Genomic DNA, 20,115 nt, shown 5'->3' on the forward strand with positions numbered 1-20,115 from the left:
TTTTGCTCTTTTTATTCCCATTCTTTGTTCTCATTTTCTGTCTTCGCCCCTTCTCGGTGCCCCTCTCGGTGTATTCGGTGATCCCGAACTCACACCGAGCAGTCCGAGGTGAGCTCGGTATTACATAATCCAGAACCCCACATTTCTTCGTCACTTTGCCAGACGCCTCGAGCTTCAAGACTCGACGAACTCGCAACTCCGCCACCTCGGACGATTCGACCACCCAAGTCATGGACTTCACACGACAGCCCCAAATGAACCATCCATAACACCCAGAGAGATGGCACCTTGGAATTTGTTTATACGACTTCTCCTCACCTTTGAGGTACGGTCTTCGCTCTTCGCTTCCTCCTCGTGGACTCTACTGACACATCGTGGAACAGGACAAGATCATCGCATCTGTTCGTACGCCCTCGACTAGCCAAGACGAGGTCGGTGCAGCTAACCCGAGACGGATTCTAGATCCTCCGAAGCCCCGGCTTTCACCGCGGCGTAGGCCGTATCCACCGCATCATCAACGAGCGCAAATTCGGCCGTAACCCCCACGAACCCCTACGACCTGGCGAAGCGACTGGTGCGTCATCCCTTTCGGCGTGTACATTGGAAGAGGCATGCTGGAAGCTGACGTGGAACAAAAACAGAGGAGCCGGGACAAGTAAACAAGTTCCGGGAACACTTTATCGAAGAGTTGAAGAATCAATGGAGCGGGTCACCGAAGCGACCACGGAGCCAGCGCTCGTGGTGGCGTCCGAGACGATGATAGACGAGACGCGATAGACGAGACTGGTGATATCGAATCATGGCGTCCTTCCGAGATGGCCACCTTCCGAGACGGTAGGCCGAATACGCCGTGGCCTATTCAGGTACTGCGGGAGGAGAGGTGCAGTTTCTCAGTTGGGTGGCCTTGGTAGTCTCTTACATTGTCTGAATCAGCAGACAGCGCCACTGGGATACTGTTTCTACAGGCCTGCACGACTGGTATTTGGCGTTTTTGGGTCATTAATGAGCATGTGTCTAGCGGAAGTCGATGACCGACTGCTACGTTTCGTTACTACACCCCCAGCTTTGAGTTCCGGGGTCTTCTGGGAGTGTTCGCGACAGACGAGACAGCAGTACAGCAGCCTTGAGAGAATCTCCAGGCAATTTGCGAACCACGCTGCAAACAACATTCCAAATAGAGAAAGACATTGCCCGTTGAACCGAAGACGTCTGCAAAGAGGGCTGCTCATTCGATGGGATCTCGGATTGAATTCCACCCACATTCACTGGGACTTGGCACAGAATAACCTCGCTCTGCCTGTAAGAGAATCAGGGGAACAATCAAATTTAATCAACTAGGCTCCGCTCAAAACCTGGACGTCCGATCTCAGAACCGAGAATCTGGTTCGAGCGACACGACGACATCATGACAGGTCCCACAAGGACGGTTGACGGCGCTCGGACGGTCCATGACCTGGAAATGATCTTCGGAGCACAAGGAGCCGTCCATTTGTCACTGTCAACGCGGACATTGTTGCCGACGATCTGGATGGCGGGGGCTTGGTATGAATGGCCGTGGGACTCGGGGTCCGGACCAAGAGCCCGAGGGAACTGGAATGGAAACGGTCGGAGAATCAGGACGATAAACGGCGGTATTGACACAGGTCCATTGGCCACTTGCGCGAACGTGTATCGTCCTGTCCTTGGCTCGGGTGTTGTCGTTCGGACGATGGATCCCCATGCTCGGAACATGGCAATAAAGATTGCGCCAATCGACGGCACTATCCGAACCAGACATACAGACACCCAACTGCAAGACCAATGATCGAGCTCCCTCACGTTGGATGGCTGGGACTGACCCGGCCAAGGCCCCTCTTTCGGCTCCGGCCTTTATCCCCTTTGGGCGCCCTCGGAGGGAGACTCGACGAATACCACATTGACCATCGCTGTGACCCTCCGCCCTGCAGCATGCACATGTTTTTCCCAATGGGCCGTCTTTGCTTCCCCGTGTCTGGCCAAGCCGATCATTTTTCATTCGAAAGACCCCAGGACGCCAAGGCGCGTTGTCGTTGAACCCAACTTGGTCCTCGCTCCGCGTCACATCGTGAGCCGCCCGGCTGCGAAGAAGCGGGAAGAAGGGCCATGGCGTAGCATGTCGAGACAGTGAAATAGAGCCTGTGCCCACCCCTTCCTTTACTCTGCCCCTTTTCCCCGGCATCCCGTCTTTCATCAGTCGTTCCGTCACCATGAAGTCCCAAGTCGGAATCGCCGCCCTCTTGGCTCTGGCCCAGAGTGCATTGGCTCAAGTACCGGAATACGGTCAATGTAAGGGTCTCCTGCAGATGATGTGCAAATTGATGGCTAACCGTTGCGTCGAACAGGTGGTGGCTGGGAATGGATCGGCCCGGTTACCTGTACGGCTGGATATTACTGCCAGTACTGGAACCCATGTAAGGATTGAATACCGCCATGACAGGGCAAAGAATCCAGACTGACCATGCTGCAGACTATTCGCAGTGCATCCCGGGTGAACCTGAACCCAGCCCGACCAGCTCGAGCGCCCCTACCAGCTCGGCCATCCCGACCAGCTCCTCCAGCTCCTCCAGCGCCCCGGAGCCCACGACGTCTCCCGGGGCTTGCGACGGCAGCTTCAACTTCATCTCGGCCGAGGACTATGTCGCCGGCATGAACCCTGCCTGGAACCTGGGCAACACGCTCGACGCCATCCCCTACGAGGGCATGTGGAACAATCCCCCTGTGGAGGACCATGTGTTTGACTATGTGGTTGCGCGGGGATTCAAGGGCGTCCGTATCCCGGGTAAGTTTGTCGAGATACCGACATTGCAATGAACCTCGCCGATTACTGACCGAGTCGGCATGGTATAGTGACCTGGACGAACCTCCATTCGAGCGGTTCCCCCGACTGGACCATCGATCCCACCTGGCTCCAGCGCGTCGCCGATGTCATTGACATGGCTCTGGCGCGCGACCTCTACGTGACCGTCAACGTGCACCACGGTGAGTGAGCTCGAGAAAATGAATATAATTCCTTTTCTGCCTGCTAACTTGTGCAGACTCGTGGGAATGGGCCGACGTCACGTCGCCCAACGCCAACATTGCGCAGATTCAGGAGCGGTTCCGCGCCATCTGGGAACAGGTCGGCGAAAAGTTCGCCTGCGCCTCGTCCCGCCTGTCCTTCGAGTCGATCAACGAGCCCCCTGCCAACACCGCGGCCGAGGCCCAGCTGATCAACGAGTTTAACGAAATCTTTGTCGACGCCGTCACCGAGACGGGCGGGTTCAACACGCAGCGTGTCCTCCAGCTCACCGGCTCGGTGAGTGATGCGGCCAAGACGGCGGAATGGTTTGTGCCGCCTGCGAACATTCAGCAGCCGTGGGCGCTGCAGTACCACTACTATTCTCCTTGTATGTCTGATTATGCTCCCTCTCTTTGTCTCTGTGTCTCTCCCTCCTCCCCAGCTAACGCCGCCAGACGACTTCATCTTCAGTGCCTGGGGCAAGACCACCTGGGGCTCGGAGGACGACTACACCGTCCTGACCGAGGAGCTCTCCCTGGTCCGCAACGCCTTCCCCAACACCCCCCTCATCCTGGGCGAGTACGACGCCAGCCTCCTCAACACGGAGCCGGCCGCGCGGTGGAAGTGGTTCGACCAGGTGGCGCGCGTGTCGACGCAGCACGGCGTGGCGCTGGTCGTCTGGGACAACGGGCTGGACCACCTCGACCGCAACACGGGCATCTGGCGCGACCCCGTGGCGCTGGACATCGTGGAAGCCGTGCTGCGCGGGGAGAACAACTCGCTCCCGGACGCCACGACGGACCCCAACGACCTGGAGCAGTGGAGCTCGGCCTTTGTGTGGAACCGCGTCGGCGAGACGGTCGGCGACGCCGAGCTCCCGTGGCTCTTCAACGGGAACGCCCTCGCCGGCGTGCGGACGCACACGGGCGCCAACCTGGTCCAGGGTGTCGATTACACGGTTTCGTCCGACGCGGTGACGTTTACGGCGTCGTTCCTGTCGCAGTTCCTCGGCCCGGACGTCGCGCCGGGGAGCAAGGCGAACCTGACGCTGACGTTTTCGTCTGGCGCGCCGTCCATCGTGGAGGTGATCCAGTGGGACACGCCCGAGTTCCTGGCGCAGCCTGCGCCGGTGCTGGGGCAGGACCTCAACATTCCCATCGAGTACAAGGGGTGGAGCATGGTGGCGGCGGTGCGGGCCGTTGCCGAGGATGGGACGTTTTTGTTTGATGACTGGACCCAGTGGCTGCCTCCTCTGCAGCAGGGCCGGATTGTGAGTTCATTTCCCTCCTGTTCATGATGTTCTTTCTAATGAATCTAGACATTCAACGGCCAGTGGTTCTTTGACGGCGAGCAAGTCGTCATTCGGTCGGATTCCCTGAATGCTGTGGCGAGCCTCGGCCAGCCTGTCGACTTTGAGTTTGAGTTTTACCCTCGCGTGCCTGGAAACTCGATCACCTTTACCGTTGACCCGGCGGAATTTTGAGGGAGTGGTGATTAGGTGGAGATGTCCGTCAGTGTTGTCTCAATCATTCATGCCTTTGTAGATGTCTGGCGTTCTCATGTTAGCTAGATCATAATCAGGCATCGTCCGCATAGTGCAAGAAACGGTCCATCGCTCTTCATAGCCAACCTATTGAGTAGTATCAATTTTGTTTATTCAGTAGTCAATACATCGGGACACCGAAGACAGTAGAGTGACCCGGCTCAGTACCGGAGCGGGACGGTCTCGGAGTGGGGCTGATTCGGAGTCGGGGCCGAGGCCGAGAACGCCATCCGATAACTGGGAGTGTCTGAACAGGATAGACACCTAGTGGTGTTTCTGGTTCAGTCTTTTGGTTCGGAACATTAATAAGACCTCATATTAATTTAATCTACTTTCCTAGGCGTGTTCCAGGACAATAGGTAAGTTTGCCCTTTCGCTCTGAACACATGTGCAGCTCTCTGCAGAAACGCATGGGATCGACGACTCTTGGCGACCCCAATTCACGGCTTACCCTTTACGTCAGAGCAGATCCATTCTCTCCATTCGGCGGGGCACGATGGGGAAGGTCGATGAAGCGGTCGAATAACGGACGTCCGGCTAAATTGGATCGCGCCGGGAGTGGAGGGACGTTTGGAAGAATGGCTGGGTGCGAACTAACACAAGCTAAGTCGTGTTACCCCGCGCTCGGTTCCTGAGCGCATGAAGTACAAGTAGCAAGAGGGGAGGGGATAAAGGTAATGTTGTGCGGGTGTTGGTCCTCTACTATCACGAACATCTATCACCAGTTCACCTCGGGGTAAAGACAAACAAACAAGCTTCTAGTCCAACAAGCATGCCTCCTATCCGAAACCCCATCCTCCCCGGGTTCAACCCCGACCCGTCCATCGTCCGGGTGGGCGACGACTACTACATCGCCACGTCGACGTTCGAGTGGTTCCCCGGCGTCCAGATCCACCACTCCAAAGACCTGGCCAACTGGGACCTCGTGTGCCGGCCGCTGAACCGCAAGAGCCAGCTCGACATGCGCGGCAACCCGGACAGCTGCGGCATCTGGGCGCCCTGCCTCACGCACGACGGCAAGGAGTTCTGGCTCGTCTACACCGACGTCAAGCGCAAGGACGGCTCCTTCAAGGACACGCACAACTACATCGTCCGCGCCCCCTCCATCACCGGCCCCTGGTCCGACCCCGTCTACGTCAACTCGTCCGGCTTCGACCCGTCCCTCTTCCACGACGACGACGGCCGGAAATGGTTCTCCAACATGCTCTGGGACCACACCCGCCGCAGGCACGCCTTTGCCGGTATCCGCCTGCAGGAGCTGGACCCCGAGACCGGCAAGCTCATCGGCCCGCGCCGCACCATCTTCCTCGGCACCGAGCTCGCCCTCGTCGAGGGCCCCCACATCTACAAGCGCAACGGCTGGTACTACCTCCTCACCGCCGAGGGCGGCACCGCCTACGAGCACGCCTGCACGCTCGCGCGCTCCCGCGACATCTGGGGCCCCTACGAGCTCCACCCGCAAAAGTACATCGTCACGGCCAAGGACGCCCCCTTTGCCGCCCTCCAGCGCGCGGGCCACGGCGACATTGTCGACACGCCGACGGGCGAGACCTACGTGGTCCACCTCGCCGGCCGCCCCACGACCCAGCGCCGCCGCTGCGTGCTGGGCCGCGAGACGGCCATCCAGGCGGCCTACTGGGGCGAGGACGACTGGCTGTACGTCAAGGACGGCCCCGTCCCGTCGCTGTACGTCGACGTCCCCGGCACGCGCGACGAGGCGGCGTACTGGGCCGAGCGGCGGTACACGTTCGACGTGGCGGGCGAGCTGCACAAGGACTTCCAGTGGCTGCGGACGCCGGAGCCGGAGCGCATCTTTTCCGTGGCGGACGGCAAGCTGACGCTCTTTGGGCGCGAGTCGGTGGGGTCCTGGTTCGAGCAGGCGCTGGTGGCGCGGCGGCAGACGCACTTTTCGTACGACGCCGAGACGGTGGTGGAGTTTGCGCCGGCGGACGAGCGGCAGTTTGCGGGGCTGACGGCGTACTACTGCCGCTACAACTTCTTCTACCTGGCGGTGGCGGGCGACGAGGACGGCAACCGCGAGCTGCAGATCCTCAGCTCCGAGGCGTCGTGGCCCGAGGGGGACCTCCGGATGCCGTTCCCCGCCGAGCAGGTGCGGCTGCCGGCCGAGGGCAAGGTGAAGCTCGCGCTGTCGATCCGGGGGCCGCAGCTCCAGTTCTCGTATGCGGTCGAGGGGGAGGAGCTGAAGCCCGTGGGTCCGGTGCTGGATGCGTCCATCGTGTCGGATGAGTGTGGTGGCCACCAGGCGCACGGGAGCTTCACGGGGGCGTTTGTGGGCGTGGCGTGCTCGGATCTGAACGGCACGGCGGAGCCGGCCAAGTTTGATTACTTTACCTACCGGCCTGTCCAGGACCCTAGCGACCGATATGACATTTAGGAGTCATGAGTCGGCAGATGGATGTATGACTATGAATGATGGGCAGTAGACACGTAGGGTAAGGTATTTGAAGCAATGAAGAGAAGAATAATCATACATTACCTGAATCAAATCGTATAGAAGGGTTGAGGCTCAGCGTGTCAGGTCACGGCCTCACCCATCTCTCACGTCTACGCCTGGCCAGAGTCGGGGAGATTGAGAACAGGCTCCCTCGACTAGAGGACAGCTAATGACATGCTGAGGTGACGATGTCAAATATGTCTTTCTATTGACGATCATGTTCTGTATTTGAGGTGTCGATGCGTAAGGAATCAAGTCGCGCTGGGACAAGAAACGGAAAGCTGTAAACTGTCTATTGAAGCCGGAAAGCCTGCGAAAGGATTTTGGTTTCGATTTTCGTTGGTGTACGTTATATGTCAGCATAATACAAAGTACCCTCAACAATTGGCTTGGTGGTGTAGTTGGTTATCACGTCAGTCTAACACACTGAAGGTCGGGAGATCGAGCCTCCCCCGAGTCATTAATTTTTGTTTTTGCCTTTTTTTTTCATTTTTTTTTCTCACTCTCATTCCCACTTGGCGTTCTTTTTTTTTTCTTCTTCTTTTCTTTTCTCATTTTCTTCGCAATTTCTCTGTTTATTATTTTCTTGTACTTTGCCTGTACTTTTCCTTATTTCCCCTACCTTGCCATTCATTCTCTAAATCACAAGTCCTCTGACGTAGGACATTGAATCACATGCTGATGGAAAGCAGACATGACCACCTCGATACACAGGAAACGTTTTCAGACCAACGTACAATTCGATCCATTATGAACTAGAATACTTCATTGGAGTCTTATCAACGTATTCCTCACCCCATTTTGACAGACGGGAAACTAAGGATCGGCCTCGATATGAGCCATCAAGTCGGCAAAAATCGAGTCTCGACCATGATTGTAGCGAACCTCGGCCTCGGTCCAGTTGATAACCGCCCACACAGCATCAATGTACTTGGGCCGGGCATTCAAGTACTAGACCAGTCTGTCAGCGAGAGAACATGCGTACACCGAGAAACATGTGTACACCGAGAAACATGTGTACACCGTAAAAGACAAACCTGGAGATAGTAAGCATGCTCCCAAACATCCACGCCGATCAACGGCACGTCCTCCCCCACGACCGGATCCTGGTCCTTGGTCGTCACGATGCGCAGGCCCCCCTCGGGGACGGCGGTCCGCACAAGCCACCCCCAGCCGGAGCCCTGGACGCCGTTGAGGGCGGCGGAGAAGTGGTCGATGAGGGCGTCGTAGGAGCCAAAGGTGGCGGCGACGGCGGCGGAGAGGTTCGGGGCGCTGGCTTCCGGGTTCTGGGCGTCGTGGGAGGTGGGCGGGGCGAGGTTGCGCCAGAAGAGGGAGTGGTTGATGTGGCCGCCGCCGTTGAAGCGGATGGAGGGGAGGAGGGCGATTTGGTCGGCGATGCTGGACGCCTCGGCGTAGGCGGTGAGGGCCTTGTTGAGGTTGGTGACGTAGGCTTGGTGGTGGCGGTCGTGGTGGAGGGTCATGATGTCTTTGGAGATGGCGGGTTCCAGGGCCTGCGTGGATGGTAAGAGAAGGGGTGGGGGGGAAGATGGCACGGGGACTTACATCGTAGGCGTAGGGGAGGGGGGGGAGGGAGTACTGCTGGACGGCCATGATGGGAGGGTGGTATTCCTGGGGAGGTCAGTAGTTGAGTGGTTGAGTGGTTGAGTAGTCTTGGAATTGAGAAACAAAGACAAAGACAATCAATGAAAGAAGCGGCAGAATAAAGGAGGACGAGCGGCATTACCATGTCGGCGTATTGGACGTTCATCTTAAAGTCGTTGGCGAGGTAGGTGCTGGCTGGGGCTGATGGGGCGGCGACGTCAGTCATCTTGGCGACGCTACTCGAGGACGATGGGTGATAGTTCAAGCCACGGTGAGATGTGCCGTCTAGGTGGATTACGGCTGCGAGTACGAACTTGAGAGTATTGATACGCTGGTTATGTCGGTTGATTCGTATCCATGGGCGTGTCTTTGTACTGGATTGGGGGATTGGTGCGATGGTGATGATGGCGAGGTGTCAATGATGGCGAGGTGTCAATGATGGCGAGGTGTCAATGATGGCGAGGTGTCAATGATGGCGAGGTGTCAATGATGGCGAGGTGTCAATGATGGCGAGGTGTCAATGATGGCGAGGTGTCAATGATGGCGATGGCGATAATGCCGATGGTGGTGATGGTGGTGATAGTGGGATCGTGGTGATAGTGGGATGGTGGTGAGTGGTCAAGACACAGTTGCGATTGAAGCCTCGGTACGTTTTTTAGTGGTCCAGTACATCGTAATGTACCTACCACCCAGATCACACCAACAGCAAGATAATCGCCATCAGCTTACATCTGGCTTCGTTTAAGATGGAGTACTTCGTATATAAGGGTAAATAATCGAGGTATTCTGTTTACTGAGTACGAGGGGATATTATATTGTATTATTTTTCTCTATTTCTTGTGATTTTGAGTCCCGTCTGTAAGTGACAAGTGTACTTCGTAGGTACCAAGGTACAAGATGTGTACTGTAGCCTCACCACTCACCGAGCCGTCCTCCCTCACCGAGTTTTCCTCCCTCACCGAGTCGTCCTCACCGAGTCGTCCTCATCACCGCCATTCAGCCACGTCTATCCATGCAGTCGGCAAAAGTCATGCTTCATCCATTACTTCATTATCATCCTAAGCTAATTCGCGCCATACTTCTCGCCATACTGCGGCAGGTCCTCCGAGATAAACGGCACAATGTAATCCAGCTTGCCGACCTGGACGCCCCTGTTCCGAAAGATGGCGAAAGCCGCATTGACGTGGAACGACACGGTCGGCAGGGCGAACCCCAGCGCGTACCCCCGTGCCGGCGCCTTGAGGGGCCTCGGCCCCAGCTCAAACTCGACCTCGGCGTCCATGCGCGCGTCAATGGCCTCCTGGTCCTCGGCCGCGGCGTCCAGCACGGCGAGGACCTGGTCGATGCGCGCGCGCAGAAGGTCCGGCGTCGCCAGGCCCTCCTCGTCGCGCGACAGGTCCAGCGGCTCGATGCCGCGCACCCGGCTCGCCAGCCTCTGCGCAGCGTCCGTCGCCGCGTGCACCTGGAACGTGAGCGGGAACATGTCCGGCGCCAGGCTGGCCTTGGTGAAGACGCTCCAGGGCGTGGAGGTGGCGGTGGCGTGCGCCTCGGCCTTGTCGATGAGGGTGCGGAGCGCCTTGATGTAGGACTTGGACTGGAGCACCGTGGCGCTGAACCAGAAGGACGGCATGGTGGTGGTGGTTTATGTAGTGTCTGAGGTGGAGGTGGAGGTGGTGGTGGGAAGAGTTGGGTGAGAGAGGTCTGGTGTCTTTGATGGATGGATCAGAGTGTCGTTGAAGAAGAGGAGGACAGGACAGGACAGAGGGGGGGAGTTGGATATAAATTCTCGACCATCTATACCCATCTCTCCGTCTTTCCCTTCCCTCTTACTCCGTACTACTCAGCACCACTCACCTGCATGACGGAACGATTGGGCGCCCCTCAGCAGATGGAAAGGAGGGGAAAGAAGCAGAACCCATTCGTCCTCATCCTGTCTAGCTTCAGGTACTAATTGGGCGTTGGCCATTCCCCTCCCCGCTTTGCTTCTCCACGTGTGTGCATCCGGGATCGTGTCCCAATCCCGGCATGATGACGAGAGGGGTAATAAACAACTCGGGTCCTTGGCTTCGTTGCATTAGCTTCTCATATTCCATCTTGCCATTGATTCGGTACGAGTGGTAAGATGACAAATGCAAAAAGGGCGCAGTGCAGTGCATGCACCGGCTTTCGGGACACGGATCGGGGCCCCACGTGTCAGCTTCCGTGTCAGTGGCCGATGGATTTATCAGCAATCCGCACCAACAGACAAGTCGCTCCAGGTGTTTGTTCTTCTACGAATAGTGTACGTTGTACATACACTGCTTACTAGTCCGCCTATGCTCGACAGAGTAAAAACAAGCGCCTCTCGGCCCAACTGCAGCCGCCCCTGTCGCCGAGTGTCCCGTCATCACGACACCGACTGGAGGGACAGAGCAAACATACATGACCCCCAGTCCTTTGATTCATAAGCAACGCCAAGTAGCGTAAATCTACCGACATATTCCTCGTTCCACAGCATCATGTCAGGTACAGGGCATATGGTGGTGTGGTGGTGTGGTTCCTGACCCAAAGTCCGACAGCTTACCTGACGACCTCCCATAGCATTAGGCCTCCCGCCACGTTATGCCTTAGAACGGCCGAATCGTATGTAGAGCATCGCGAGATTCAAACAACTCGATTCCCATAATCTCATCGCTCCAGCCCATGCCCATACTCGTGCCCACGCTTCCCATATCCATGCGGCATAACCTACACAAAACCGAAGGAGAAACAAAGACTAATCACTCCTTACCAAACCCCCTTCGTATCCTGACCACCTCCCCCCGGAGATCCCGGTTCTCCGTCTCCAGCCCATCCAGCCGCTTCCGCGCCGCGTTCCGGTCCTGGTTCCTCGCCTCCCGCTCCGCCTTGAGCTTGTTCTCCAGGTCCCGCAGCCTCAGCATCCACGCCTTGTCGTCCGTCGTCAACCCTCCCCCTCCCCCCCGCTCCGCCACCGTCCCACCCCCCAAACTACCCGTCCGAGTCCTTGTCATCGTCCCCGCCCTGTCCACATCCCTGCCCCGTCGCCCCTTGACCTCCCTGTCTCGCGGCCCCGTCGGGATCGAAGGCGACGGGCTACCGCTCCCATCGACCGACCCACTACCACCACCACCACCACCGCCACCACCACCTGGTCCCGACCCGTACGCCGCCCGCGTTCGCACGTCGCACGCCGTCCGCAGCGTCGCATTCTCCACCTTGAGCTGCCGGTACGCCTCCTCCAGCCGCGCCAGCCGCGAGTAGTCGTGCGAGTTGAGCGTCCCCGACGCCACCCCGTTCCGCACAATCGACTCGAGCCGGTCCAGCTTCTTGGTCCGCGTGTCCAGCAGCCCCTCGAGGTTCTGGTACTCCTTCCACAGGTCCCGCTCCACGTCCTTGACCCGCGACTGGAACCCCCCCACCATCGTCTCGATCGTCTTGACCGCCGCCAGCAGGTTCTTGCTGAACCCCGGCAGCATCGTGCCCACCGACTCGAGCGACGGCAGCGCCCGCCCGTTGATCAGGCTGTTGTCGTGCGCCCAGTCCGTCCCGCACAGCGCCGACAGCCGCATCCAGAGAACGAGCAGCAGGTTGTTGCGCTCCGTCAGCTGCTCCCGTAGTGCCGTCTCCAGCTGCGCGATCCTCCGTCTGTCCTGCGCCCGTCCCGCCTCCAGCTCCACGATGCGCGCGTCCTGCGACCCGACCGTCCGCGACACGTGGCTGTGCGTCTTTTGGAACGTTTCGAATCGGCTCTTGGTCGTCCGGTGCGCCTGCTGTTCTTTGCTGAGGAGTTCCGACAGCTTGTGCACCTCCAGTCCGTGCGACTCGAGCAGCTCGTCGCGCTGCTTGATGATGCGGTCCTTTTCCACCAGCGACGCCTTGGTCGAGTCCAGGTCGCGGATCGTGTTTTCCAGCTCGCGCTGCAGCCGTGTGATGTTCTGTAATTGTTAGTTGAGAGGCGAAAAAGGGACAAAGGGAAGAAGACTACCTTCAAAAGACTGGACCGCGTCCCGTTAAGGTCGCCCAGCGCCTCCCGCAGATTATTCTCCAGCTCAAACAGCCTCTCCTTCCACTCGGTCGCCTCCACCTCCCGCGACGCCAGGCTCTTGTGCAGCCGGCGCGCCTCGTCCTTGGCCGTCGACATTTCCCGGTTGAGCTCGTTGACAAACTGCTGCACCTCCTCCTTCTCCTGGCTCGCCACCATCTCGCGCTGCTCCCGCTCCTCCGCCAGCCGCCCCTTGAGCTCCTTCACCTGCTCCTGCTCCTCCCGCAGGCTCTGCTGCGCGTCGTCGCACGCCGCCTCGAGGTTGCTGATGCGGATCTTGTCCGCCTCCTGCTCCTCCCGCAGGAACGCAATCTCGCTCTGGCTCGACTCCTGCTGCACCCCGAGCCGCTGCGCCTTGTCGTTGGTCTCGCGGAGCTTCGTCTCGAGCTCTTCCGACTCGCGGTGCGCCGCCTCGAGTTCCTGCTCCAGCTCTTCGATCCGGTCCACCTTCTTCTCCTGCTCGTCCTCCAGCCGGACCAGCGCCTCGCTCATCTTGCGCATCTCCTCCTGCAGCGCCGCAAAGTTCTCCGAACGGTCGTCCAGCTCCAGCTGCAGCCGGTCAATCTCCTCGTTCCTCTGGTCCGCCTCCCCCTCGAGCGCGTCAATCTCCTCTTGCGCCTCCTTCCGAAGCGCCTCGAACGCCGCTTCCATCTCGGCATGTTCGCGCAGCGCCTCGTCGCGCTCCGCCTGCAGCGCCATCAGGTCGTTCACCGTGTTGTCGAGTTCCTCCTGCAGCGCCGTCGCCAGCTCCTCGGCCTGCCTCTTGGCCTCGACCGCCGTCTCAAAGTCCTCCATGCAGCCGTCGAGTTCCCGCTGCAGCTCCTGGTTGTGCAGCTTGACCTCGTTGACCCTGTCGCGCGCCTCGGCCAGTTGGTTCTCCAGCTCCTCGCGCTCGGCGTCTTCCATCTCCGTCACCTGCGTCCGCGCGTTGCTGACACGCGACATGGACCGATGGTGGCTGCCGCCGCCGGCGCGGGACGCGGACCGCTCAAAGATGCTGTCGATGGTGGACGGTGCGGTGGCCCCGCGGCGCATGGCCATCTTCAGGTCCTCGATCTCTTGGTATAGGCGCTCCTTTTCGCGGTTCCTCGACGTCAGCATGGAGGTCTGGGCGCCCACTTCGCGTCGCAGCTCGGCGTTCTCGTGCCGCAACTGCTCGCTCTCCCGGCGCATTTCCTCGACAAAGGTGCTCGCCGTGCTGAACCCGCCGTTGGTCTCCGCTTCGGCCGACAGTCCGGACATCGGCCGGCTACGGCTGGGCGACATTTGCCTGTTCTTCTTACTGATGTTGTAAATGTTCGTGGTGTGATGCAAGCCTCCTCCCGCTGCTGATCCTGTTCCTGGTCCTCCTGCTGCTCCGCCGTGGGCCGACATGACCTCCTGCTTCAGCCGGTATAGCTCGTCGCGCATGCGCTTGTTGTCCTCGTCTGCCTGTTCCCGCCGTGCCGTCTCCTGTTCGAGTAGATCCTTCCACACGTCGGCCTCCTCCTGCCTCCCGAGGTTCTCGCTTCCCGTCCTCTCGCCTAGCGACTTGACCATCTCGGCGAGCTTGCGCTTTTCCGACTCCTTGGTCATGCTCTCGTTCCTCAGCTTTTCAATCTCGACGACGTATTCCTCCATCCGTTCACGTAGGTAGATGAGCTCCTCCTCGCGTTCCTGGGCGTCCTGGTCGAAGAAGTGGCCGGTCTGGTCGTTGGAGGAGGCGGCGCTGCGGGCGGTGCTCGGCCTTTCGTCGTCCTCCTTGAGCTGCTTCTCCAGCTCCTTGACGCGGCGGCGGAGGGCCTTGTTGTCGTGCTGGGCGACGGCGAGGGTCGTCTTGAGCTCGACGTTCTCCGAGATCATCTCCTTAATACCTTCTTCGGAGAGCTTGTCGAGGCGGTCGCTGAGGAACATGACCTTGAGTTTCAGGTCAAAGTTCTCCTTGGATAGGCGCTCGATGGTGCTGCTCTGTTCCTTGAGCGTCAGGTTCCTGCCCGAACGGCCGGTGCCGACCAGGGTGGTGGTATCCGACGGCTTCCTAGGCGTCGCGAGGCCGGGTCTTGGACCTGTACTCCCGCATGAGGGATTCGGGGACCTGGACGTTCTTCACGTGGCGGGGCGAGGACGGTATCGGTGGGAGCGGCCAGGCTGCTCTTAGCGGCCTTGGGGGTCTTCAGAGGGTCGTCGTTGGGGTGGTTCGGTCGGGTCGGCGAGCCGTCGTTCTCGTCCAGCGTCTCCAACAGCGGCGTCTGTCCCGCTTCGGGCCCGTCGTCGAGCCCCGATGCCATGCTGCCCATGCTCACGGATCGCGAAACACTATTGCTGATGCTCCGGGGAATCATCTGACCGGGACCGCCGAGGGCGAGGGGGTAGTCGTGGCCCATGTTAACAGTCACGTCGCTGTCGAGGTCGTCGTGAGAATCGGGGTTGGTGACGAAGGACGAAATGGAGGAACGCTGGCTGGTGCCACGGCTTCGTAGATACTTGGGACGCTTCCCGTAGCGCAAGGCGTGGCCGGGGGTGTTGCCGGCATCCGCAGAAGCCTTGCGCATGGCGGTAGAGGATGCGGCAGAGGCTTCGGATTGGGCCATGGACAGATCGGCAGCCAGCTGGTCGTCGTCATGGTCGGCGGTACCGTGATTCTCACTTTGCGGAAGGTGGTAGGACGAAGTTCTTCGGACCTCCCTCCTGGCGGCGGACACAGCTCGTGAGATGGTCCTCCGAGTAGCGGCGGTAGTGGGCGAAGACGAAAGGTTCTCGAGAGAGGAGGTCGTATTACTGACGTCGGCAGATACGGAACCGTCGTGGGCTCGGCGCCGAGGGAGGTGGAGGGACGACTCATCGCGCACGGGCGAGGCGTCGGAGGCAGCCACTGGGTCTTCCGTGTCGGGCTGGTCGGTAGGGTTATTTTGGGTCGGTGACGGGGACCTGGGTTTGGTAGGGCTTGGGCCGTCGAAGAGGTATGTGTCATCGGCACCAGACCGGACCAGGGCTGGGATCTGGACGGTAGATAGCTGGGAGACGAAGCTGGACTCGACGTCTTGTAGGTGGGCTCGAACGGCATCCTCGGCGTGAGAGTCGTTGTGTTGTCTGGATTCGTCAAAGGTGATGCCCTCGACGTAACTCTGATCGGGTAAAGCGGCGTGGGGTTGATTGCTTTGATGTGATTGTTCGTGTTCGTGTTCGTGTTCGTGTTCCTGTTCTCGTTCCTGCTCCTGCTCCGGCTCCTGCTCCTGTTCCTGGCCCTGCCCCTGCTCCTCCCCCAGCCCCTGTTCCTGCTCCATCTGGTCTGGTTGGTTGGGAGGAGCAGGAGGCGGTAGTTGTTGATGCTGCAGGTCTTTCTTCACGGGAGAAACGAGCGAGTCGTCGAGCGCATGGGGATCGAGTAAAGAGGAGTCGTCGACGCGGTGGGATGTGGCAGGACGGGAATTGGAGCCGGGGCTCGATTGTTTCGGGATCTCGTCGTCCTCCATCGGGATCTATGATGATGGCGGACGTCGGCTGGGAATTGCAAACATGAGCGTCGTAGGGGGATTGGTTAACTATTGGCTGCTTTTCTCTTGTTGTTGTCCGGGGCGAAAGGCAGCAAAATAGTTGGCTTGGGGATCAATCTGGTCGGGGAGGTATTCGTTTGCGTTGGGCGATTCTGAAGGGCCAAGTTGAACTGGCGCCAGTTACGGTGCTTTTCTGTTGGAATGGAAAAGAAAAACCCCAACGAGCGTCGAAGGAGTCGAGTTGTATAATCGAGAGGGCTGAGGATGGAAGGTGAATGTTTGTTTGAGAGTTGAGAGTTGAGAGTTGAAGGTTGAGGGTTGAGAGTTGGGTGCTGCTTCCAGCTCCTGCTTCATGCGCTCGGTCCTACGTGGGTGGTTCTTTCCGTCCCCTGGCCTGGCCCATCGCACCTGCTTTCGTAAAGCCACTGTACGAATACAAGGGTGGTACGCCACAGCACGATAGCACAGGGCGCCTAGGGGGCTCGAACGGTGATCGAGCCACTAAGCAGCGGCCTCTCCTCACTATTGCTCACTATTACGGCCCCTCTTATTCCCCTGTAAGCCAGGGCCCCTTGTAGCATCCCTTCTAATGTTTGCGGTTGCTATGACAGCGGGCTGGTGGTTCGTGCTTCTTGAAGATAAGACGTCTCCGTGATTCGCTCATACGAAGCAGAGCAGGCTTATGTAATATTCGCGTGCCAAGATGTGCGTCTTGGGTAATCCTACTGAGTAATCTTTCTGACCGAGTTACCAAGTACGCTTCTTATAACCATCTCATCCACCATATCAACATCGCAGACTTCCAATACTGATCAAAAACTGTCTTGTAGATTACTTGGATTTTCAAGATATATCAGCGTATCGAGTTGAAGCATCTCTCCTAGTGTAACAAAGGCGCCCGGGAACACATCTAGGTCACCGCATACCCCACCAACCACCCATCGTGATCGACCGCCTCCTCATCATCCTAATCTCCTGCTCGGCTCGATCCTCTTCACTGCGAGAACTTCTCCGGGACCTTTTTACTAACACCCAAAACGTTAGCCACTCGTCACCGTCTGTCGCGCGTGCGCAAGGTAAGACGACGAGAAAAGCAAGGCTTACCCGGTGCCCTTCTCAAACATACCACGGCCCGTATCCGTGATCCGCTCCTGCGTGTCGCGGTCGATGTTGTGACCCGACTTTTGGGCGGCCGCGCCAAAGGCTGAGAAGAGATGTTAGTGGAATGCTTCCACCTCCCCAGGTACTTTGTGGGAGGGGGCAAAGGAAGGGAAAGGCCGTGGCAACATTACCCTTATCGAGGTAGTCGTCCTGCTGACCACCCTGGGCACCCTGAGCACCCTGGGTGGCTTGAGACGACTGCTCCTTGCTGGAGTCGGAGCCCCCCTTCATAGCATTCTTGAGTTTGTCCATTGTTGGATTGCTGCAATCGGATGGAAATGCGTAGGATGGATGGATTCTTGTTCAACGAAATTTGGCCTTAGATGTTTTGTTTCTCGGGCCTCCTGTCTCGGTGTGTGTAGACGGGCGATCCAGAGAGGGGTAAAGGCAGTCTAATATAATCCTCAAGTCCTTATCAAATACCATCCAACCTCCACCTCTTTCCAGTGTCGTCATGAACTTCTCCAACCCACCCGAAACCGTCCAGCCTGTCTTGGGAATGCGTGTGCATACCGGTGAAGAAGTACCCCATGTGTATCTTCTGGTAGCTTATACAGAGAGCGGAGTAACGGTATCTTTGCGCACGGAGTAGTATGGGACAGGTACAGATGAGACAGATGACCGAGGTGGTATGTAGTACTCCGCAGTGACGTTGGCGCAACCCCGCAGAGACATATGATGTGCAGCGTAGGGTCTCGGAGTCTCGAATGTGACTCTTCAGCTCAGCTGCATGGACATTACATCAAGTGCAGCTAAGTGAACTGTTTTAACCAGACCAGTCAACTTAAAAAGGTGGAATCCGGTCCGGCAGAATTAGCGCCTGATCGTCAACGAACAGTGGAGCGATTGGCAGACCGAGTACACGTAGTGTATCAAAGATAACTGGAGAAAGACGGAACGGAGGAGGGGACATGGAGGAAAGCGGCTGGCCGGTAACATATTCGTATGGCGTTGCAGTCCGAGACACGGGCGACGGGATGACATGGAAAACAGGGCCATAGGGATGGTCCTCGGCGAGGGGAGGGATAAGGGAGACTGGTTAGTAGATGTCCGGTTTAAGGCGATAAGAGACATACATATAGACGTAGTGGATTGGAATTGGAATTGTAATCGAGTGTTCGTCTGCAGACACTGGGGATGGCTCTGTATTCTGCGGTCAAGCCTCAACCAGGAACACAACTCGGGTCAGTGCCTTACCTAGGTACTCATCACTACCCTCCAACATAATCATATTATACAGTCGGTCTGGCGCAAGCCGGCCGTGGAAAAAAGAAAAAGAAGCAAGGTATCACCTCTGAACGCCCTCCCCATAATTTGTCGCAGACTCATCCAACGCTTTCGCTCGTATAAAGATCCGAAAAAGGGGCCTGAAATTTGGCATCCAGGCCATAAATGGGCTATCGTAGAAGTGTTTAAAATGGCAAAACGTTCGCTCGTCGATCATTGATCATGCATGGTAAAATAGAAGGCATTGAAAAACGAGGCAACTTTGAAAAAGACCGCAATCGAGTGGGAGTTCGAGTCGAGGACCTTGGGACTACGCGGTGACAAAGACCTGGTAGGCCATGACCATGATCCAGACCAGGAACAATGCCCCCACGATGCAAAAGGCAAAGGCGGCTTGCCATGTTTGACCTGCGAGAAACGGGGTCAGCAAGAAGAGGAACAATAAAAAGGGGGTGCTTCTACTCACAGACAGTCCGCTGCTGCAACCACGCCAAGGTCTGCAGGTTCGTCCCCTTGGGGTTGAAGCTGAAGACGGCCACGTCACAACTCCCCTGTATGGAGCCCGAGGGCCCGAAAAGCTGCACTGCAACGACGACGAGCCCGACCATCCAGAGGACGAAGAGGACAAAGGCGCCGATCATGACGATGGCAGGGAGGAGGCGGCGGTTGAATATCAGGTAGAGCAGGAGGATGATGTAGACGAGCGTGAGGGAGGCCACGGTGACGAGGTAGGGGAAGTACCTGCGACGAGACGCCGTCTGTTAGCAGGAATACGACTTGGGCGGAGGGAGGGAGAGGACGGAGACGAACCATGGTATTGGGAGGAGGAGCTGTTCCTGGACCTGGATGAATATGGCGAAAGAACCGATGAGGAAACAGGACGCGACCAGCATGATGAGGATCCAAATGTTGAGCTGGACTCCCGGCCACTGGTAGCGGTGTGTCTTGACGGGTCTCCTTTCGTAGAGCATCGACCCATCTGTTATTGTTGACGCCATGGTTGGGTGGAATTGACGGCGTAGAGAGGAGTTGGTGAGACGGGCAGCACAGGACTAGAGGCGGGTGAGTCGAGGACGGTTGACGTCCAGAAGACGGGTTTTCGGCAACCGCAACGTCGTCCGATCTTCTATACGAGGTGTCGGCCGATCGTCGCGTCGTGTTGTCGATGTCGATATCGAAGTCGAAGTCGTGATTCGGTCACTGTCGATGGGCCCGGGTCGAAGGCCACCCGAGCGGGCTCGCAGTCGGAAGGTCTCGAAACCCAACGCAAGGTACGACGGCGAGATGGAAAAAGGAGAAAAGACCGAGAAAGAGAAGCGGGCGTGGTTGTCACGATGGATGGATTAAGTAGGTAGGTGGGATTTTTTGGTGGGCGACACACGGCGGGGGTGAGGCTGTCGTGGATATTTCTTCGTTGGGACCCAATGCAAGGCGGAACACACAAAGCACACAAAACACAAGCACAACAAGGGATTGGCTGTGTCGCTTCTTGGCTCGGGTCTCTCGTCGGCCACGTCCCTCGCGCAGCAACGGAGGAATTGGGTGTTGAGCAGGATGCAATGCAAATGCACCCTGCGACCCGCTCTGAATGTCGAG

General features: G+C 58.0%; 9 protein-coding genes and 1 non-coding gene across 10 annotated transcripts; 4 read left to right on the forward strand and 6 right to left on the reverse strand.

The window, feature by feature from the left end:
* Positions 1-206: 206 nt before the first annotated feature.
* On the reverse strand, positions 207-1,328 carry ACRALDRAFT_2036648 (uncharacterized protein). Its single transcript, XM_071020809.1, has 3 exons — positions 642-1,328; positions 384-574; positions 207-325 (listed from the first exon to the last, which is right to left on the reverse strand). The coding sequence occupies exon 1, from the start codon at positions 1,167-1,169 to the stop codon at positions 960-962; it is 210 nt and encodes a 69-aa protein (XP_070872272.1). The 5' UTR covers positions 1,170-1,328; the 3' UTR covers positions 207-325; positions 384-574; positions 642-959.
* A 778-nt stretch (positions 1,329-2,106) lies between these two features.
* Positions 2,107-4,866, forward strand: ACRALDRAFT_1044373 (glycoside hydrolase family 5 protein). The gene is made up of 7 exons (XM_071015352.1): positions 2,107-2,304; positions 2,361-2,429; positions 2,486-2,797; positions 2,866-2,997; positions 3,054-3,404; positions 3,472-4,286; positions 4,335-4,866. The coding sequence occupies exons 1-7, from the start codon at positions 2,226-2,228 to the stop codon at positions 4,497-4,499; spliced, it is 1,923 nt and encodes a 640-aa protein (XP_070872273.1). The 5' UTR covers positions 2,107-2,225; the 3' UTR covers positions 4,500-4,866.
* Positions 4,867-5,226: 360 nt separating this feature from the next.
* On the forward strand, positions 5,227-7,082 carry ACRALDRAFT_2139526 (glycoside hydrolase family 43 protein). The gene has a single exon (XM_071024159.1). The coding sequence runs from the start codon at positions 5,332-5,334 to the stop codon at positions 6,952-6,954; it is 1,623 nt and encodes a 540-aa protein (XP_070872274.1). The 5' UTR covers positions 5,227-5,331; the 3' UTR covers positions 6,955-7,082.
* A 318-nt stretch (positions 7,083-7,400) lies between these two features.
* On the forward strand, positions 7,401-7,474 carry ACRALDRAFT_t228. Its single transcript has one exon. It is a non-coding gene; the product is annotated as a tRNA-Val (tRNA).
* A 103-nt stretch (positions 7,475-7,577) lies between these two features.
* On the reverse strand, positions 7,578-8,964 carry ACRALDRAFT_1065420 (uncharacterized protein). The gene is made up of 3 exons (XM_071017154.1): positions 8,578-8,964; positions 8,052-8,525; positions 7,578-7,965 (listed from the first exon to the last, which is right to left on the reverse strand). The coding sequence occupies exons 1-3, from the start codon at positions 8,623-8,625 to the stop codon at positions 7,831-7,833; spliced, it is 657 nt and encodes a 218-aa protein (XP_070872275.1). The 5' UTR covers positions 8,626-8,964; the 3' UTR covers positions 7,578-7,830.
* Positions 8,866-9,361, forward strand: ACRALDRAFT_2021689 (uncharacterized protein; the record flags this gene model as incomplete). The annotated part of the gene is made up of 7 exons (XM_071020067.1): positions 8,866-8,894; positions 8,938-9,014; positions 9,046-9,062; positions 9,097-9,115; positions 9,148-9,189; positions 9,240-9,289; positions 9,323-9,361. The coding sequence occupies 7 exons, from the start codon at positions 8,866-8,868 to the stop codon at positions 9,359-9,361; spliced, it is 273 nt and encodes a 90-aa protein (XP_070872276.1).
* Positions 9,362-9,408: 47 nt separating this feature from the next.
* On the reverse strand, positions 9,409-10,405 carry ACRALDRAFT_1065417 (uncharacterized protein). Its single transcript, XM_071017153.1, has one exon. The coding sequence runs from the start codon at positions 10,244-10,246 to the stop codon at positions 9,680-9,682; it is 567 nt and encodes a 188-aa protein (XP_070872277.1). The 5' UTR covers positions 10,247-10,405; the 3' UTR covers positions 9,409-9,679.
* Positions 10,406-10,900: 495 nt separating this feature from the next.
* ACRALDRAFT_2036655 (uncharacterized protein) lies at positions 10,901-16,383 on the reverse strand. Its single transcript, XM_071020810.1, has 4 exons — positions 15,273-16,383; positions 14,748-15,180; positions 12,602-14,703; positions 10,901-12,551 (listed from the first exon to the last, which is right to left on the reverse strand). Exons 1-4 carry the CDS (start codon positions 15,699-15,701, stop codon positions 11,376-11,378), a joined length of 4,140 nt encoding a protein of 1,379 aa, XP_070872278.1. The 5' UTR covers positions 15,702-16,383; the 3' UTR covers positions 10,901-11,375.
* Positions 16,384-16,765: 382 nt separating this feature from the next.
* Positions 16,766-18,095, reverse strand: ACRALDRAFT_1065415 (uncharacterized protein). The gene is made up of 3 exons (XM_071017152.1): positions 17,424-18,095; positions 17,236-17,335; positions 16,766-17,156 (listed from the first exon to the last, which is right to left on the reverse strand). Exons 1-3 carry the CDS (start codon positions 17,542-17,544, stop codon positions 17,126-17,128), a joined length of 252 nt encoding a protein of 83 aa, XP_070872279.1. The 5' UTR covers positions 17,545-18,095; the 3' UTR covers positions 16,766-17,125.
* A 734-nt stretch (positions 18,096-18,829) lies between these two features.
* ACRALDRAFT_2029129 (uncharacterized protein) lies at positions 18,830-19,517 on the reverse strand (the record flags this gene model as incomplete). Its single annotated transcript, XM_071020573.1, has 3 exons — positions 18,830-18,927; positions 18,986-19,260; positions 19,330-19,517. The coding sequence occupies 3 exons, from the start codon at positions 19,515-19,517 to the stop codon at positions 18,830-18,832; spliced, it is 561 nt and encodes a 186-aa protein (XP_070872280.1).
* Positions 19,518-20,115: the final 598 nt, after the last annotated feature.

This window comes from Sodiomyces alcalophilus (genome assembly GCF_042370955.1).
Source record: "Sodiomyces alcalophilus JCM 7366 unplaced genomic scaffold ACRALscaffold_7, whole genome shotgun sequence".
Taxonomy (NCBI): Eukaryota; Fungi; Ascomycota; class Sordariomycetes; order Glomerellales; family Plectosphaerellaceae; genus Sodiomyces; species Sodiomyces alcalophilus.